Here is an 18,761-nt window from a genome sequence, read left to right as displayed (position 1 = left end):
TGAATACAGGTGGAAAACTGTCATTTTAGGGTCATCTTCTCAACTGTGGTAACTGGGGTATTATTTATAATATAAATATATAAATAAATATATATAATATATAAAAATATAAATAACATAAATTATGTATTAATATAAATTAAGCACATTTGTCAATGTGAGCAGCAGTGGGTTTGTGTGTAAAATGGCAATAGTAACACTTCACAGGCTGTGCTACAAATACGGAGGTGGGAGTCTGTGGGGAAAAGTATTTTACAAATGCTGAGTACTATTTTTAACCTCCTAGTCAAAGACATAGAACAGCTGCACACTGAAAAAGAGAAGAATTGGTTTAAGCTCAAATACAACAGCCAAGAAATGTCTCACCATGAAATCACCGAGGCATTTAGACTTCTGCTGACAGCTCATCCAAGGCATGAACATCCCAAGACAACACACCCTGCTTTGCCTGGAAAAAAAAACCACACGTTTTGCAGTCTTAAAAACTTTTTTTTTTTTTACTTTGTGTAATTTTATTTACTTTTTTATATACTTTTTATATTTTTCTATTTTTTTTTCATTGCTATTTCTACACCCTGTGTTTAAAAAAAAAAAAAAAAGAACACCAAAACCCTGCAAAACTAACGGGAAACGTCATTTGTTTTGATACCGGCTGGTTTGTTTGTTAGTTTTAAAAGGCACTCCGTTGTTTATACAAGTGCAGACAGGATGGGAAGCCTGGCGAGGGGTCCCTCAGTGGCGTGCCTGAAGAGGCGACAGACACAGAGGGTGCCGGCGGCGGAGAGAGATGCGTGCGCGCGGTTTCCACCCAGGGCCGGGCACCCCCGGGCACCGCGAGGCCCGGCCCCGCCGGGAGCGCTCCCTTCCGGGGGAGCCCCAACGGCCCTGGACCTCGCGCCCGATTAGAAGGCTTGTAACGGGAGCTCCAGGCGAGCCGCGGCCACTCCCGGCCTCCCCTCAGCCCTTCCCTACGCTCCCTCACCCGTTTCCCGCCTCCCCTCGGCCGCGGCCCCGCCCCGTTGCGAAGGAAGCGGCGTCTCCGGTTGCTATGGCACCGGGAGGGCGTCCGGCTGTGGACGCGGCCCGCTGCGGTGTGAGGCAGCAAGCCCGAGGCGCTGAATGGAGCCCTGCGGGACTGGCGGCGGGGCGGTGCAGAGGCAAATACCCCTCGGAGGACTCCAGGACAGCGCGGGTGGGACGTGGTGCGCTGCTGCCGTGTATCCTTCCGGGGTCGCCGCCGAGGCAAGGGGCTGGGCGGGCGGTCGGGGATGGCTGGGGGCGGCCCGCGGAGAGATTCCGGCACGGGCAGGAATTAGGCCGCGGGCAGCCTGGAGTCCGGGGGGGGCGGCGGGTTTGGGGCGGTGGTGGGGGCTTGCTTTAGGGGTGGATCGAAATAAAACTGGCACGTTGGTTTCTTCAAGTGCTGTAGGGAAGTTGACTTCTCAGGCGACTTTTCTTATGTTCCCTCTTGGAAGTGGAACAGGTTGAGGGAGCTGGGCTTATTCAGCCTGGAAAGAGAAGGCTCTGGGGAGACTTAGAGCAGCTTCCAGTACCTAAAGGGGCCGACAAGAAAGCTGGAGAGGGACAGTTTACAGGACAAGGGGACATGCATTTAAACTGACAGAGGGGAGATTTAGACATTTAGGAATAAATTCTTTACTGTGAGGGTGATGAGACACTGGCACAGCTTGCCCAGAGAAGCTGTGGCCGCCCCATCCCTGTCAGTGTTCAAGACCAGGTTGGATGGGGCTTTGGGCAAACTGATGTAGTGGAAGGTGTCCCTGCCCGTGGCAAGAGGGCTGGAACTGAATGAACTTTACGGTCACTTCTAAACCAAACCATTCAATGACTCCATGAGGAGATTCTGCCTTTGGGAATTGTGTTTTCCACTCCAACTTATGGATCCTTATTTCCTTTAATTTTAAGTAATAAGAAATACTGACAAAGTTCTAAGCTCCACCTGTACCATGCTACTTCAGTAATAACCGAAGTAAGACAGGACAGATCATGCTCTGTGGAGAGCATTTATCCAGTGATATTAATGAATGTCAGAGTAAACTAATCCTTTAGGTAGGGAGGAACTGTTTTTACTATTGAAACATTTTCACTGTGGCACATGTATCCATATGTTATAGATTTAGATAAAAGAAAGATGCTTGTTCAAATAAGCGTAATAAAGGTGAGATTTTTCATCTTCTGATACCATGAAAGATGATTGCAAAGCCTTTTAAAATCACTGTAAACAGTAAAATGTAATGACTTTTATTTTTGTGGATGAACACAAAGTTAGTTATGACTATAATATACAATTATGGGATCAACTGTTGTGTATTTTGTATCTCATACATAAAGCTTGTCCTTTCCCAAACAGTATGCAAAGTCAGTCAATCAGGCTACTATATCCTTTGATGAGCTGTTTGATGCAGTTTCCATTGTCCTTAACACAATACTAGGGATAGAGCTTTACCATTTCATTTTGAGCAAGATTTAGCAGAAGAACGCCAGGCATTGAAAGAAGATCAAAAAATATGTCGGAGTAGGGCACAGAAATATTCAATAGAGACAAACAGAAGAAGAAGGTAAGTAACTAGGGTTCCTTTGGTGGGAGACTGTAAAAGAGAAAAATGAGTCAAAACCTTTAGACAGTTCAATATATTTCTGTTATTTTCTTGTTCACTTTGTTAAATAGCCTCACTGCTTTCTTCTAGAGAAAACTAGAAGAAAGGCTGAAAAGTTTCATACTATAGGACAAATAAACCGTAAAAAGAATATTCTGATTTACTCACTACTTTTTGGAAACTCCTGTAGTCACCCTTTACTGTATAAAGTAAAGGTATGTAGCACTTTCAGCTTGTGTCTCTGATCTGTATTTCTGGTATTGTTCTGGTTTTTATTAGCTTCGATGCCTGTCTGAAAAATGTGTTCAGGTAGACAGTACAGGTCAGAAGGCAGGCAACTGTCATTGCCTTCTGAGGTGGATGTTTCTCTCTTTGCATAGCATAACAGCCATGCAGCCTCCCCTGCATGGTGGGGCTTTGTGCTTCCACTTCCCAATAAACACAAGGCAAAGTGTCTCTTGTGCAGGATTATATTTATAATAAATTTATCCCATATTGACATTTTTAAAAGAGCTTTGAATATTCTGTCTTCCTATATCCATGGGAATGCAAAGTTATGGAATATTCTGTGACAAGTGGATTAAGTAAATTATACACTGAGTTGTTTCAGCAAAGTGCTGTAAGTAGTTTAATAGGCATAGGGGGCTCTTCCCTGGCAGTGAGTTCACACATGCATATACAGGAGTCTCGGCTGTGTATGCTGTAGAGACGTATGGGTTCCTCTTTGTAAGCCCTCAGGTTCTTCTGCTTAATGCAAACTCATCAACACTCATCCCCACAGTTCCCATATCAGATGATTTCCATTGTACAATGTTTTACTTGCTGAAATACATTGATAACTCATAAGAGAGGCAGTAGATGTTGTTTATACTGCCATTTAGCTTCACAGTACGTGCTGTCAACATATGTTTTGAAATATAAAGAAAAATGGAACAGGAAGTAGAGTCACCTGGGAGTGATTAAAGGCAGTGTGCAACCCCCAGCCTTTGCAGATAATAAACTGAGTCTCAGCTAAAAGATTAAATATCATATTTAGTTTTCTGGAACAGTGCCACTTTTAGCACTATGCATCTCAGATGAACACTGTTTATTGTATTACTGGTCTTGAAATATAACACTCTACTGTAAAAGCAAATACCAGACAGCCTGCATATTTTTGACAGAGTGGTGTAGTTAAACTAGTACTTGTAGGTACATAAATACATTTCCATGCGTATTTCATTGCAGCCTTAAGAAACATCCTATAAACCCAAGTTACTCAGGTGAGCCAGTTAGAAATTTAAGTATGGTATTCATAAAATGAACTTTTTTCCATTTGTGATAATTTAGGATGTCATAACTATAAGCGTAATAAGCAGTTCAAACAAGTCTGTGGTGACAAGTCTTCCCCTGATAACTGAAAAGGAGTTAGTTGTCGGATGTTAGAAAGGTACTAATTGCATACAGTATTACTAAGCTGTAAAATATAATTAAAAATTAAGGGTCCTTGCATATATGAAGGAAAGTAGTTTGGAAATACAAAGTTCCTTGAAACTGAATATTTTTTTCTTGACAGTTATGCAGGTAGGAAGTGATTGATCATCAGGTCATACCTCAAATCTGTGTATAAGCCAAGACCCATTCACTTTGTAACACATGTAAAGGTGTTAGTTATGATGATAGATACTCAAGGGGAACATGACTTCCTTAAGCTCCACATTTTCACCTGGCAGCACCCTAAATTCTCCCTGTCAGGGCTTATGGGCATGTATCAGATGTTTTTCTTGGCACTGCTGGTTTATAATTGCAAAACTGAAATTGTTTCTTTAATTTTTTTTTCAACATATGGAGAGTAGGCAGGAGTGTACTGTGAAGCACGACAGTCCGTTTTCTACTTCTAACCTTCACAGAGAGTGGTAGAGGGGGGAAGGGGCCTCTGGAGGTCATCTGGTCCAACCCCCCTGCTCAAGCAGGGCCACCTAGAGCTGATTGCCCAGGATCAGTTATTGAGCATCTCCAAGGTTGGAGACACCACAAGCTCTCTGGTCAGCCTGTTCCAATGCTTAGTCATGATTATAGTAAAAAAAGTGCTTCCTGATGCTCAGAGGGAACCTCCTGTGTTTCAGTTTGTACCTACTGTCTCTGGTCCTGTCACTGGGCATAGCTAGAAAGAGCTTGTCTCTGTCTTTTTTGCACCCACCCCTTCAGGTATTTATAGACATCAGTAAGATCCCCTAAGCCTTCTCTTAGTGAGGCTGAATGGTCCCAGCTCTCTCAGCCTTTCCTTATAGAAGAGATGCTCCATTCATTTCATCATCTTCGTGACCCTTCATTGGACTCTTTCTGGTCCGTCCATGTCTCTGTCATACTGAGCAGCCCAGTTCTTAATTCTCATTAGTTTAAAAAGTCCTGGCTAGGCATGAGGGGCTATTAGACCTTTTCTAAATGTACTTGGAATGAAATTGTCCCTGGCAGTGTTGTATTGATCTCTTGTCAATACTTATAAAATGCAGCAGCTTCAGCATTAAAAATACTCCCCTTCTGTCAAGATGTGCTCAGTTAATTGGTTTATTAATAAATGAAAAAAAAACATCACTTGTACAGGAAAGAGCAAGTCTAGCTTTGGAAAGCAAAGTCTCAATAACCAGTCACAGGCCTTTTTCGAAGTGAATGCTCAGGGGAACCTCTATTCCTACCTGATGCCATCAGTTTCTTTGCATCTCTTGTACTGACCAAACTCCTTAGGTTTGTGTTACCAGCAGTACTTCAACACTACAAAAAAACTGCTTACTGGTTATCTTTACACAAGTTGCCTGAGTACCAAGAATGTAATTCCTTTATTGTCTTTGTGAAGTTGCAATTTCAAGATCAGCTTAAGAATTAAATATGCTCTGGGGTAGTAGCTGACAGATATTTTGTTTAAATTACTATTCTGGAAAGAAGAGCTCCTGACTAAGCACATACTTGATGTAAATGAACAGGGTATCATGTTTTGTGTTTATATACCCTAACACTTTCTAAATACCAGCTGCCAGTTTGCTGGGGACGGTAGCCTTCATGATGTTACTGCTCAGTGCAACTTGAGCATCCCATTTCACTGTGATGTTACTGGCTGCAAGTAGTTGGTGCATTCTGGAAATGCAATTGTCTATGTGCACTTTTAACTAAACCTTACAGTTTAGTATCTTGGTTCAGCATTTTGAATTGCCTTGAAATCTAAATAGCTAATCCATGTGTTGTACTTGGGGAAGGAAATGTTTTCTCAATTTATATCAGTTTCCAATCTATTCCTATTACTGTTGGCTTGGGTTTTTTTCAAAAATACTTTATTTTCAACGTATCCACAAGCTTTGTGCTCCACCTACTGGCTGATTATCTTTGATTATTTAATAAAAACGCCTTAAATTATTCATTGATTATTTAATAAAAACTCCTTATATTATTCATCAGTGGTTTTGATAGAGAATGAAAAGCAGTCTAGTGTCAGAAACAGGAAAAAATGTTACCACTTGGTAAATGGAGGGGACAAAGTGATAAGAATGTTGTATTGCTTTCTACATCAGAATGGAACTGCGAAAAGTAGCGGTCACTGTAACTTCGTAGACCTGTAACGCAGCAGTGCCATTCTGGTAAGAGGCCACAGGATTGTGCTGAATTTGCAAGGCCTCAGGACAGATGCTTGCTAAGCTTCCTCTCTCTGAACTTTTCTTGACCTGCCCTCAGCTTTGTTTTGCTTGATGTAGCTGTAACAGCAGTTTCTCTAATTGACCAGGTGTCTGTGGCTAATTTGTTTATCTTTTTATGGTATGACTGTAGTTTTCTATGGATAGCAGTAACAAACAGTTATTCTATGTAGAGAATGAGATATTTATGACTTTAACATGCTGATGTAGTGTAGGGAAATACAGGCCTGGTACAGCAGCAGGGGCCTTGAGAACTGGAGGCTTAGAGGAGTGCAGGCAGGGGATGATGAGAGATGGTGCACAGGCTTGGCACTGGAGACCCCAGTGCATGGATAGTTGACTAAAGGAATGCAGACCTAGACATGACAAAGCTGGCTTTAGGGTAACAGAACAAAAGAGTACTATGCCATAAATGTAAAAGGCACCATGCATAGAATATTTGGAGGTATTGTGAAGCTGCAGACTAATGAAGAAAGAGCAAAGGTATAAAAGCATGTTAGCAAATATAAAAATGACTCCGAGCAGATCCTGGGATGAGGAAGAAGAAAGCATTAACATGAACATCCTACTGTTCCTGGTGAAGGGACTTCAAATGCTAACGGCTCACCACAGCACCTCAGTACCACCAGAATGAAACTACCAGCCTTGGGACACAGAAGAGCAATGGAAGCATAAGCATTAGGGAAAGGGGTAGAAACTCAATGTGTGAGTAACAGTTCAAACTGGTTTATCACTGTTATTGAGGCTTTCTTTGTATAGAAGTATTCTAACTGTATTATTATTTTTCATTAACAATTGCATCTGGATTAATAATGATTAAACACTCAAGGACTGAATTATACTAACAAAAAAGTTCTTGGCTTTATATAAGGTGTGCTTACTTTTTGCCTATAAATGAGATCTGAAGTGCAACTGGTGGATAGAGCAGGCAGCCTTCCTGTAAACCTTTGGGCATTTTGGAGGACAGCCCTCAGTGAACCCTCACAACATTTGTCCTGGCTTTAGCAGTAGCAGTCTTTTTTTTTTTTTTCCTCCTCCTTAGTAGCTGGTGCAGTGCTGTGTTTTTGACTTTCGGCCTGGGAACAGAGCTGATAACACCGATGTTTTTAGTTACTGCTCAGATGTTTAGACTAGCCATAGGACTTTGTGAGTCTCATGCTCTGCCAGGGAGGAAGGGAAGCCAGGAGGAAGCAGACACCTGACCCAAACTAGCTAAAGAGGTATTCCATACCGCAGCACGTCATGCCCAGGAGGTAACTGAGAGTTACCCAGAAGGGCAGTCTCTTCTTTGTTGGGCTCATTTTGGAGGGTGGTATCGTATTCTCTTCCATTGTTATTTCCCTTATCATTATTATTATTGGTGGCAGCAGCAGTGATTTGTGTTATACCTTAGTTACTGGACTGTTCTTATCCCAACCCTCCGGGAGTGGTGGGCGGGGGGGGGGGGGGGGGGCAGCGGGAGGAGGGGGAGGAAAGAAAGGGGGGGGGGTAGAAATTGTGTGGCTGACTGGGTTTAAACCACGACAACATTGTGTCAGTCCTTCCGAAGCCCTTACAGCAATTTGGGCCTCTCCTTTTGTATTCAGCGTATAATAACCGAAGATGAGGGGATAGAATTCAAAACATGTTCCTGTAGTTCTGGGAAGTATTTAATTTAAAAGAAAAAACCTATGGGCAGCATCTGCTGATCTTTTTAAAGATGCAAGGTGTGTTTCCTGTCTGCACATGAAGGGGGTTTTGAGTGTGACACTGCATTCTAGCCTTTTCTTGATGTTGCTGTAGTCATTAAGTATACAAATACTATCCCACCTCAGTTTTAAAATTACTGTGCACTGGTTTGCAAATGTGATATGGCAATGGATAAATAATATCAACTCGGTACCAAAAGTTTCATTTTGTAGCATTCCAGCTGCACTGTATATATTCCTTTTTTTAATCATTATCCAAGGCAGTATTAAGCATTTAGTCCACCTGGGAATGCAGCATCCATCACTTCACTGTGAAGATAATTTAATAAAATTAACCAGGAAATAGTTCCACCATCTAGTCATACTGGTTTTAACATAAAAATACCTTCCACATAATGTCTGTATATGTGAAACTGCTAAATATTTTAAGTTTCTTATTCCAAATTCACTATAAGCATTTTGGCAGCAATTTCAAAAATTGCTGCACCGCTGGGTTGTTTATAGTAGACAGAAAAACTGGGTTAAAAAAACACTGGTCAGGAAATTCTTCTGCTAACTCTCCATCTTAAAGCCATACTCTTTTGCCAATGTTACATCTGTGATATTAACCTAAGCTGGTGACTTAAGGAGAGCGGATGAACAAACATTTGCTTTAACTGTTTTTCTGTAAGATGTCAATGCGCATTTGTAAAATTATTTATTTTACATAATGCACCTGGGTGTCACAATTTACATTCTGTGAGGTCAAGAAGTTAATGATGCAGGCTTCACTGAATATCCTTAGTGCATTTCCTTACATTTAAAATAAGATCATTTTTCTCCTTCATGTCTTAGTCCAAACCAAATAGAGATCATGATGAGCTGTGGTGAAAAAGATCTCTTGCATCAGCATTTGGACTTCCCCATATCCATCTGTATGGAACAAGAGGGGGTTTTCTTATGCCAGTTACTAAGAATGTGGAAGAGTGCAGCGAAGTCATACTCCAAAAGAATTTAAAAAATAAATAAATAAAGACTATCAGAATTTACTCTTTCCTTTTTGGAGTTATACACTGGAATTACTCCAGGTGCAAAGCTGTAGAATTTCCCACATGTCTGGATTTAACGACCACAGTTCAACTAAAGGCCTTGTGGAGCAGCTTCTAGAAATATTAAGGGGATCATGAAGAATGTGTTCTTCTTGATCCCCTTAATAAGCAAGTCTGTTTCCTCTGTTGTGATTTCCCTGTTTCTTTAGTAAGGATAAAGATTTCTGTGTCAGATTTTAACATGTCTGAAACACAGGAATACTGAAAGCTGACAATGAACTCTTATGCTACTTTTTTAGTTCTAACTTCTGGATTGTATGGACAATTAAAGTTCCTGTGAAATTTTAACCAAATTACAGTAAGGCATTTTATGTGAATAGTTCTCTGCAGATTTTTCCTGGTTTTGAATAACTGCTTGTCTGGCTTCACCTCATGCTTCAAGGAAGGCCATTTCTGCTTGCCAACAAACTGAAGTTTCCAAATGAAACTTTAAGTGTTGGGATCATGTTTTAATTTGTTTCTCTTTGTAAAAGTCAGTTTTCTGTCTTAACCTTCATTATAGCTGTAGGGTTTTAGAACTCCATCTGTAGAAGAAGAGCTACCTAGAATTGTAGAAATTCATCTAGATTTTTGAATGTGTTACTATTAAGTGCCATTTGCCATTTATTTGTTAAAACGTAAACTGCTGCCTACATACAGCACAGGATTTACTCTCAGCAGTTCTTGTGGTCCAAGACAATTGTGAGGAATCCTGCTGCTGGGAGATCTGGAGCTTTCTGAGGGGAGTCTACTGCCATTTTGATTTCTGACCTTGGAGAACATTAATCCAGAGTGCTACATACATCAGCAAAGCAGTGGATCCTTTTGCACATTTTGTCTCTTTTTACTTTTAGCTTTTCATATGCTCCACCATTTTCTTTCTTGAGCTTCACACTGGTAGCACTGGGGGTGTAGTACTGAAGAAGCAAGACCAGATGTTACACAGCTTCCAGTTTTTCCTTATGGTATGGGGAGGAGTTTTAAGGTGCACTCATAATGATGGCAGGAAAGCAAGAACGTCATCTTTGTGACTTAAGGTTTGAATAGCTGCATGGAATCTGTTTAAAGTGCATTTCCAGTTGGAAAAAAAAAAGTATATCTATTTGTCTTCAGTTTCTACTAATGAAATGTAATAATTTGTCCATAAAATTGAGAAATCTCAAGTCATTAGTTTCAGTATGTTTTTGATAACCGTGCACATATGAATTTTCAAAACAGTGAAAGTTCCTCATGTCTCTCTCTGCTATGCTTTGGCTTCCAAGTGGATTAAAGTGGATATTCCTGTAAAAGTGTGTACTGGGGATTAGTTGGCAGTTTTCCTATTTTTTACTGTTGTGCAATTATGGCCTTTTGACTTTCTAAAATAAAAAGTACCTATTTCAGATCAGTTTTCTGTTTGTTTTCAAAGGTCAGCACTTTGAAGGGATACTAGGTTGGTTCAAGTTGAATATTTCAGTTTGAACTCTTTCTGTGAAAAGTGAAGGGAAGAATAATTAAAATAGCTTGAGTTAAAGAGAAGCTCTGTTAAGTAGCAGCTTTGCTCCAGAAAGATCTGCGAGTGATTAAAGTTATGGGGAGTATCTTATTGTGATGAGAGAAATAGCATATGGCTAAACATTGCTACCTTTCTTTCCACTAATGCTGGCTAGGAGTGGTACCCTGTGTAGTGTAGTAGTGATCTGCCAAATCACATTTCTCACACACAGAGACCTTTAAAAATGGAAAGCTCCCAGTTGTAGTGATCCTTGCATGGCAGGCTTTACAAGTTGAACTCTAAGAGTGTAAGTTTTACAGTATTACCGTATTTAGAATAGGATGTTTCCAAGGATGAGGCATCTACCACCTCTATGGGAAGAATGTTCCAATGCTTCACCACCCTCATTGTAAAAAATTTATTCCTTATAGCTAGACTAAATCTACCCTCTTTCAGTTTAAAACCATCATTTAAATGTGACTTGCCTACATAGTCACTGTGCCAACAAATTTACTGGGTATATTTTGCTTAAGGAGCTTGTTCAAGTTTCTCAATAGGCATGAAACTTCCACATAGCAATGATCATCACATAGGTAATGATTGTTGGTTTTGATTAGAGCCTGCTTTGCTTTCCAGCCAGTAGAAGGACACTTTTAACATAGTTGATGCTAATAACTGAGTCTGTCAATCATAGTTTCACATTGCTGTTTTATTCTATTTTGTGCTACTAACCTGATGTATTTCAGGAAACTTCTCAACAACTAACTCTTGTTAGCTGATACTAACTCTTACATATCTATAGATAAAAAGCTGTAGTTCCTTTGTGTTATTTCTGAATAACAGCTTTTAAATTGTTACTATTTCCCCAACAGTATAGGCACAGAGCATTTGCTGTTCACCTATTGATCTGACCGCTGTTATACATTTACATGGTAATGTAGAAAGTCACATTGGTGACAAGAACTAGCTGAGTCTGCATGTTAATTCACGCATAAGAAAGAATTGAATTTCTAGTTAAGGCTGAAAACATAATAATACTATGGTGTGTCTCATCTTCACCACCCACTGGCCTGATTATGTCCAAACATAAAAATCCAGTTCTGAAGTTTATAGCATTTAATTTATGGACAAGCAAGCTTTTGCACTAGAATTGTGAATTGATAAGTAAGAAAGTTACTACTATTTTGGTAACTGTAATTAGAAAACGTAGGGATCATCTACTTTCGCTTCTTAAATACAGAGCCTTTGAAGAAAGACAAAAGCAAGCTGAAGAGAAAGAACAAAGATTTAGACAACAAGTTCTGCTGCAGAGGAAAATGAAACTTCAGGAAGCAACTGATAAGTTCCAGCGTGCTCATCTGCCTTTTTCTCAGCACAAACAAATAGGTTTGTAAATGAAAATCTAACTATTATTCATAATACAGTTGGGTTTTGTATTAATAGGATATAATTGAGGTAAACAGAACTATTAACTTCACTCTAATTGAATTCATATAAGAGCAATTTAACTGTCAAGAAGCTCAGATCTGATGCATAGGACAAAATTGGGTAGAAGGAATCAAAACAAAGCTATATTTTTTTTCCTGAAAATTGTATTGTGAGGTATTTCATTATATTCCTGTCACAGTAAGTACATCACCTCATTGCGATATTGTGTTTTTTCCCCACTTCTTTCACTGCGGTGTGCTCACTGCTTACAATACTGTGCTTTCACAGCTGGGTGTGAAGTGTTACAAGGTCCCTGAAAGTTACTATGGTAATATAATGATCTGCTATTTGAACCTCCCAATGTGAAATAATTTAGAATGTGCATTTTGTTTATCATTAAATAAAAGCAGTCCTAACATATATTTACTGTGTTACATAACTTCTGCTGAATTAGTCAGCTTCTTAAGCTGTTCTCTTGCTGCTGGGAAGTAATGATCACTTCAACTCCATTCCTGCTTTCTTGGAATCAGCACTGATTGGCAGGAGTTTTTAACAGCATCAGCCAAGTCTGATTTCCAGTCAGCTTTCCAGCGTTGAAATTCTTAAGATATGGTATATTACTTAGGTATTCTTTAACAGATTTACTCTCCCAACGGCAGTTGCGCCAACTGTGAGGTAATGTCTCTGACTTCAAGATCAAATGTCAGATTAAAATTACAAAACAGTACTGGTTTAGGGCTTCTTCATAGCTCTACTGACAGCCCAGACTGTGTAGCAATATAATGAATCACAATTTCTTTTCATAGGTTTCCTTTATAGCAACTCTGCCACTTTCTACCCTACTTCTACTTACTTGGACAAGGCAACACCTTGTGCCTGTCTGGACTCTTTCTCCACTGGTTTGATTATTAAGCTACAATTTGGCCTCTATAAAATATCTGCAAGCCATAACTTTGGCTTAGTCCATAAGCAGAATAATCTTCATGTAAAACAAAGTCAGTGTTGGGGTTTCTAACCTCCTACTTTTTCAGCAGTGCAGTCTGAAAATGAATAGCTAACCTGTTGAATACATGTGTTACTGTAAACACTGAAGTAGACTGGGGTTTTGCTTAAGAGGAACAAGAGTTGCTCTAGCATATCTAAATGAGGCTAAGCCACTCAGTTTATTGTAATAGTCTGAATTTAGGCTTCCAAACTGCAGAAACTTAACCAAACCATTTATGGTAAAATATTCCCATTTTTTAAATATTTTTTCCATTGTGTTTTTCACTCTAATCACCCTAGTCCAGACAAAAGCAGCCTCTCAGTTAGAAGAAGCTCTTGAACAAATTAAAGGATCAGTTTTAACACCAGGACTGCTTGCCCAGCAGAAACAAACCCAACTTCAGGTAAGCATTTCTGTTTACTCTAATGATCAAAGGAAGTAAATTGCTTAGTGCATTCAATAAACAGCAGACAATTACTCTTTAAGGAGTTGTAGGCCATTTCTTTTGCGGCAAAGAAAGCATTTCTGTGAACTGTTCCAGTGAAGCATTATGAAACATCCTTGCGTTGTTTATGTCCGTTTTGTAAAACAACAGAGGAGATGACACAAACCTTTTCCCTTCAATGGAATTCTGGGTATAGTCAGGCTGACCTAGTCTCCATTCAGTTATAGTCTGACTCAGATTGCCATGGTTATCAAACCATCTGCTGTTCTATGAATTATGAAGTATTTTGTCTAGATTATTTCTTTTCTCATCCAAATTTTTTCTTTGACAATCAAGGATAGTTAATTTGTATATTCATGCCATGATCTTATCTTTTTTCCAGCTGTCATTCCTTTAAATTTCTCATCCTCTCTATATATCTTGAGCATCTTGAAGACAACTCGGCCTGCAATTTCATTTTATATCACATACAATTTGCATTGCAGTCTTTTCAGTCTACCCAAGCACTTTTCCTTTTCATGCATAGTTTATCTATCTGGTGTATTTGGTATTTGTTCCTGATTATTCCCTTCATAATCTCTAATTTTTTTAGCATTTCAGTTCAGGATTTTATTTTTGTTGTTGCTGCTTCTGTTATTACTGTTATTTGAATTATTTTCTGCATGCTGTAAATTGAGCAGGTGTTCAGAATAGAGATAAACTCTGTCTAAAAGGAGTCTCCCTACTTCAGTGTGACCTTCATTGTGATGTTAATATTCAGTTTGGTTACATACCTGCTGCTGATTAATACATATGCAGGTGATAAACTGGGCAATTGTGACAATATTCCATAGGTCTTAGAGCTAAATGCTCATGCTATCGGCCAGTCACATACATAGAAGGATTGCAGCCATAAACAAAAAAAAAAAACCAAAAAACTGTACCTTCTAAGTATAAATTGAAATTATGGAAAAAAAAAAAAATTCAGATCTTTCTGACCCCTGTCTCAGGGTTCCTGATCATTTGTCCTGCTTCACTAATAGCTTGATTAAGGAAGGCAGCTCAGTGCCTCTTCCCCTTGCCTTTATCTTTTTTTTCTTTAGTTTTCATCTCTTCAAACTGCTGCTTGTGCCTCAGGGTCTCTCACATTTTTCCCTCAGGATCTCTTCAAACGACATACCATTTTCCACAGTATAACATTGCTGTCAATTCATATTGATATTAGTTTTAAAATTCACTATTCTGTAATAACGATAGTGTTCTTTCCCTGATTTTCATTTTTATAACTCGATTTCCTAAGGAAATTAAATGTATGTGTTCATATTCTTTTACACTTTGTGTTCCCCTGTAAACAAATTTGAAAGACAGCTAAGAATCTCAATGATAATTATATTTCTACAAGTTTTAAATTGGCAATTGAGCAAGGAAGAAATCATGAGAAAGGGTTAAAAGTTGAGTCTGCATGGAGCTATTGGCAGGTCACAAGGCAGTCAGTGTGGGTAAGTCAGCACATGAATATCTTGCAACCTGCTCAGTGCTGCCTTTTTCACAGCTGGTTAGCTAGGAGGCTTTAGTAGGAGCCGTATGGGGTGGGTGCAGGAGGATGTAAGGAATATTGGGGGTATGGTAATAAGGCAAATAGAATTAAGTTATTGCAGTACAGGCTTATGTATAGGGGCAAGGTATATAAATAACATGAAATAAACCTTTGCTTATACTAATACTAACAATTTGTCTTCCTTGCTTGCCACCGAAAATACTCTGCATTTTTGTCTGCATCTCACACAATCCTTTACTAAGCACTGAGATTCAAACTGAACACATGTCATGTAGGCTAGATTCTTCTGATCTGTTACAGAAGATGTTATTGCAGTGTTGTTCTTTTTAGTGTTGGCCTGGGAGCCATAGTTTATGTGCATCATAGAAGTGGCATTTCTGTGTTTTCAGATGTGGTTTTAAAAATTGTGCAAAATTATCTTAGAGGGCAAATAAATTTCTTGCAATACAGTACAGCAAAGTAAGCTTTGATACAGAAGAACATTTTGAGAAGGTTCTCAAAGGTGGAGGTTCTTCAAAACTCAACAGTTCTGGGCTGTAAAGCTTTAAAAATGCCTTAGAATCCCTTTAGTTGGAAATTTTGTGTCAACTAATAACTAACTCAGACAAGGTAGTAGATCCCTTTCTGTGTTTCCATCTCTTCTTAAATTTCTATAAAGACTCAACCCAAATATCTTGCATGATCTTTAGAATTTACCCTCCATCAGAAATAGAATATATAGCATTCATTGGCAGTCCCCTTTTAAAGGAAGCAATTAATATTGTATGAAGTATTCAAGATAAATATGGCTGCAGACCCAACTGGAGATAGGTGAATTTTATAAAGTTCTAGAGTTCTAAATGTCTATGTTTAAAAAGTTGTAAACAATTAAATTAGGCAATGGAGATGTATTGCCTCCTCTTCGAGACGGTAAAAGAAATCCAGAAACACCTAATGAGCAAGAGAATCATAGAATCAACTAAGTTGGAATAAACCTTTAAGATCATCAAGTCCAACCATTACCCCAGGGCTGCCAAGGCTATATGTAAGAATTGTATATCAGAAAGGCATCCTGGGAATGTTGAAAAGCATCTTCATATTGAATGGACAATAAGGTTTAGTTTGTTACTCAAAATCCAGTGATTGTTGAGGCAAAGTATCTTTTTAAATATTGGACCTGATCAACCTGGTAAAATAAAAACTGGATCTCTCCTTGTTGGTAAAGGAATAGCCATTTTGCAAGTAACTTCACTGGAGGTTTATACCAATAATCTATTTCCAAGATCTTTTCTCCTTCTACCACCATTTGTAGTAATTGTGAAGTACAACAAATACTTGATCCTAAACCAGCGAGACATAGGCTTGGCTTTCTACTCAATTGTAAGGGTTAATAGTTCTACTGAACAGATATCAGAATTCAAAGCATGGATCTAGTGAGAGATTTCTGTAAGTGCCACTTTGGATATGCCAGACCAAGGGCATTTAGGGCCCTTGGTCTGGCATTTAGAACCAGGTTGGAGCCAAAAGCCAGGATCTTTTGCTAAACTGTTCCACCTCGTAAGTCAAGCATAGCTGGCAACCTGTTAATCATTATACTTCCAGAAGTCTAACACTTAATCTACCTATGGGCTGTTGTGTTTTGGTTTGCGGGTTATTTTTGCTTTTTTTTTAAGGCCTACCTTTCTTACTGGTTAAAGCTACTTTGTCATCCTTGATATCTACCTAGGTCTTGCTGCTGCTTTTCCAAAGCTTGTTCCTATTCCTGTTCCTAGTGACTTTACCTAGCCTCATTCCAGTTCTGTCTGCTTTTTATTCTTTAATTTATCTTGTTACATGCTTCCTGTCTTCCTAGCCACATTTTTCTTGTCATTTGGCTTCACATGCTTCTTGGTTTCTTCGATTTCTGGGTGTCAACCAGACCTATAGTTCTTGCCAGTTCTCATCCTACGGTTTCCTCTATCTAACTTACCAGGCCAGGCTCACCCTGACAACAGTACCCAGCTACACCAGCTACTCCAAAGATTTTTTTTTTTCAGGTAGTAATATAAATTCCTTAGTGTACCCCTTTACTGACATTACCTGTCATCAGTATATTAGGGCTCTCTAGATACTACAAAGCCTTCTTGCTATTTGAAGGGTATATCTGACAACATCAGTATACAGCTATGCTCTATGTAAACCAACCTTATGGAAAAATTAAGGCCATTTTGCTTGTTTAAAAAAAAAAACAAACACAACACTACACACGTACATACACACACACACAAAAAAAAAAAGCCACCAAAGAAACAAAACAGAAAAAAAAAAAAAAAAAAAGAAGCCAAAAACCCCACAACAAAATCAAACACTCCATGTTCCATTTCTGTAAATGACCAAACTGTTGGCTGACATTTTCCAGATTAATTCAGCCTGAGGCAGTGACCCAACAACCCAATCAGAAAAGTCTGACTATTTATAAATAGCAGAAGAGAAGGTTTAAAATTGAAAGTGTTGGACAGTTTTAGCACCACCTGTAGTTAGGTATAGTATAGCTGTCCTTCACTTTCCAGGCATTTATTGATGATGTGTACTTTTGGACAGGGACATGTTTAACAGTGTACAGTTGACGCATAGAAATAAGCCAAAGTAATAAGTTATTTGCTTGCATCAAGAACCGCAGATGACACTTCATCCTCATCAGCATCTAGAAACAGTTTTTGCCATCAGAAGCAGATTTCAGCAATGGTTGGCTGGGATAAAACAATACAAGAGAGCAGTAGAACAAACATGGATAGTAACCAACTTCTCTTCCAGAAAAATCTGAAAGAAATGCAACAGCTCCTTGAAAAACAGCATCTCAGCAATGTGGAGGTATGATATTTCCATGTGATTCATTACATGCTGCTTCTTAAATGTAGTCAAAAGTGTCTTGAAGGTGATAAAAATGGAACATCTATTAAGCACTGTTTACCAAGCAGACACCACCTGAGAGCACACTATACTGTGCCAACAGATTATTTATAGTAAAAGTATGCATATTTTTCAGTAAGAAATCAGAAGTCTTTAAAAATATTTGCAAGACTGTTATCACAAAATCTTCAGATATCTGTCATGTCTGTCTTTCTGTGAATTTAAAATTTGTATGTCAGAATTCTTGGCTCTGAATTATCTAGCCATTAGACTATCACAGGAATCTTGTGCTAGCTCCAGAGTTAAACTGGCAGCTTGCAATTCACATTGCTTTGCTGATTGCTACAGTTCAGCCCAAAGTGCTATGGTAGTATAATTATTATATAAATATTAGGAGGGGTTGTTTCTTTTTTCCCAGTGTTCTGTGAATTTTTAGGGATTGACTTCAATTCTCTTGAAAGCCTTTTTTGTCATCTTTGAAATAAATGCAGGTGTTCTAGCAACAAGCACATTAACTTTCTGCCTGAACTGATTTTTTGACCCCAAACCAGTTTCAAAAGTTACTTTAGAAACACAGTGAAAATCAAGAAGAGCTCGTTTCCAAAGTGATTTCTTATGACTGCACTTTTAAGTGTGACTTTAGGTCTGTCCATTTTTTCTTTGATTTTGGACATACTGTCTTCAATATTACATTTTTTTTGAAAGAAGAGGGCATACTTTTTGACCCATTCTTTTATTTCTGTAATATTATCTACTGATATGTGGACTTGTGGGGTCTGAAATGAGCTTGACTCTATGAATTACCATCCCTTTATGCTGGTGATGGCTAGAGGCATGGGATCATTGGTGGCAACAGAGCAATGGCTTTTCCTTTTAATACTTGTACATGGAAAACTCTTGAAAGACTGTATATGTTTCAGATGTATTTTGAGTTCTTTGATATTGATGTTTTCAGGCATATTCATCTCTGTCTTTATACCTGCTTTGTT

The 18,761-nt window shown here is 38.9% G+C and overlaps 1 protein-coding gene across 1 annotated transcript in view; it reads left to right on the top strand.

Moving 5' to 3' along the window:
• The first annotated feature begins 1,083 nt into the window (after window positions 1–1,083).
• CEP126 (centrosomal protein 126) overlaps window positions 1,084–18,761 on the top strand; it is a 41,057-nt gene continuing 23,379 nt past the window's right edge. Inside the window, 6 exon segments of the mRNA XM_057399767.1 lie at window positions 1,084–1,217; window positions 2,454–2,579; window positions 11,750–11,895; window positions 13,222–13,291; window positions 13,293–13,325; window positions 17,535–17,733. Coding sequence (XP_057255750.1) covers window positions 1,120–1,217; window positions 2,454–2,579; window positions 11,750–11,895; window positions 13,222–13,291; window positions 13,293–13,325; window positions 17,535–17,733 — 672 coding nt within the window. The 5' untranslated portion in view covers window positions 1,084–1,119.

This window comes from Pezoporus wallicus, unplaced genomic scaffold (assembly GCF_028554395.1).
Source record: "Pezoporus wallicus isolate ANWC-B61680 ecotype Strahan unplaced genomic scaffold, APGP_CSIRO_Pwel_v1 scaffold_6446, whole genome shotgun sequence".
Taxonomy (NCBI): Eukaryota; Metazoa; Chordata; class Aves; order Psittaciformes; family Psittacidae; genus Pezoporus; species Pezoporus wallicus.
This window is presented reverse-complemented; position numbering and strand designations above follow the sequence as displayed.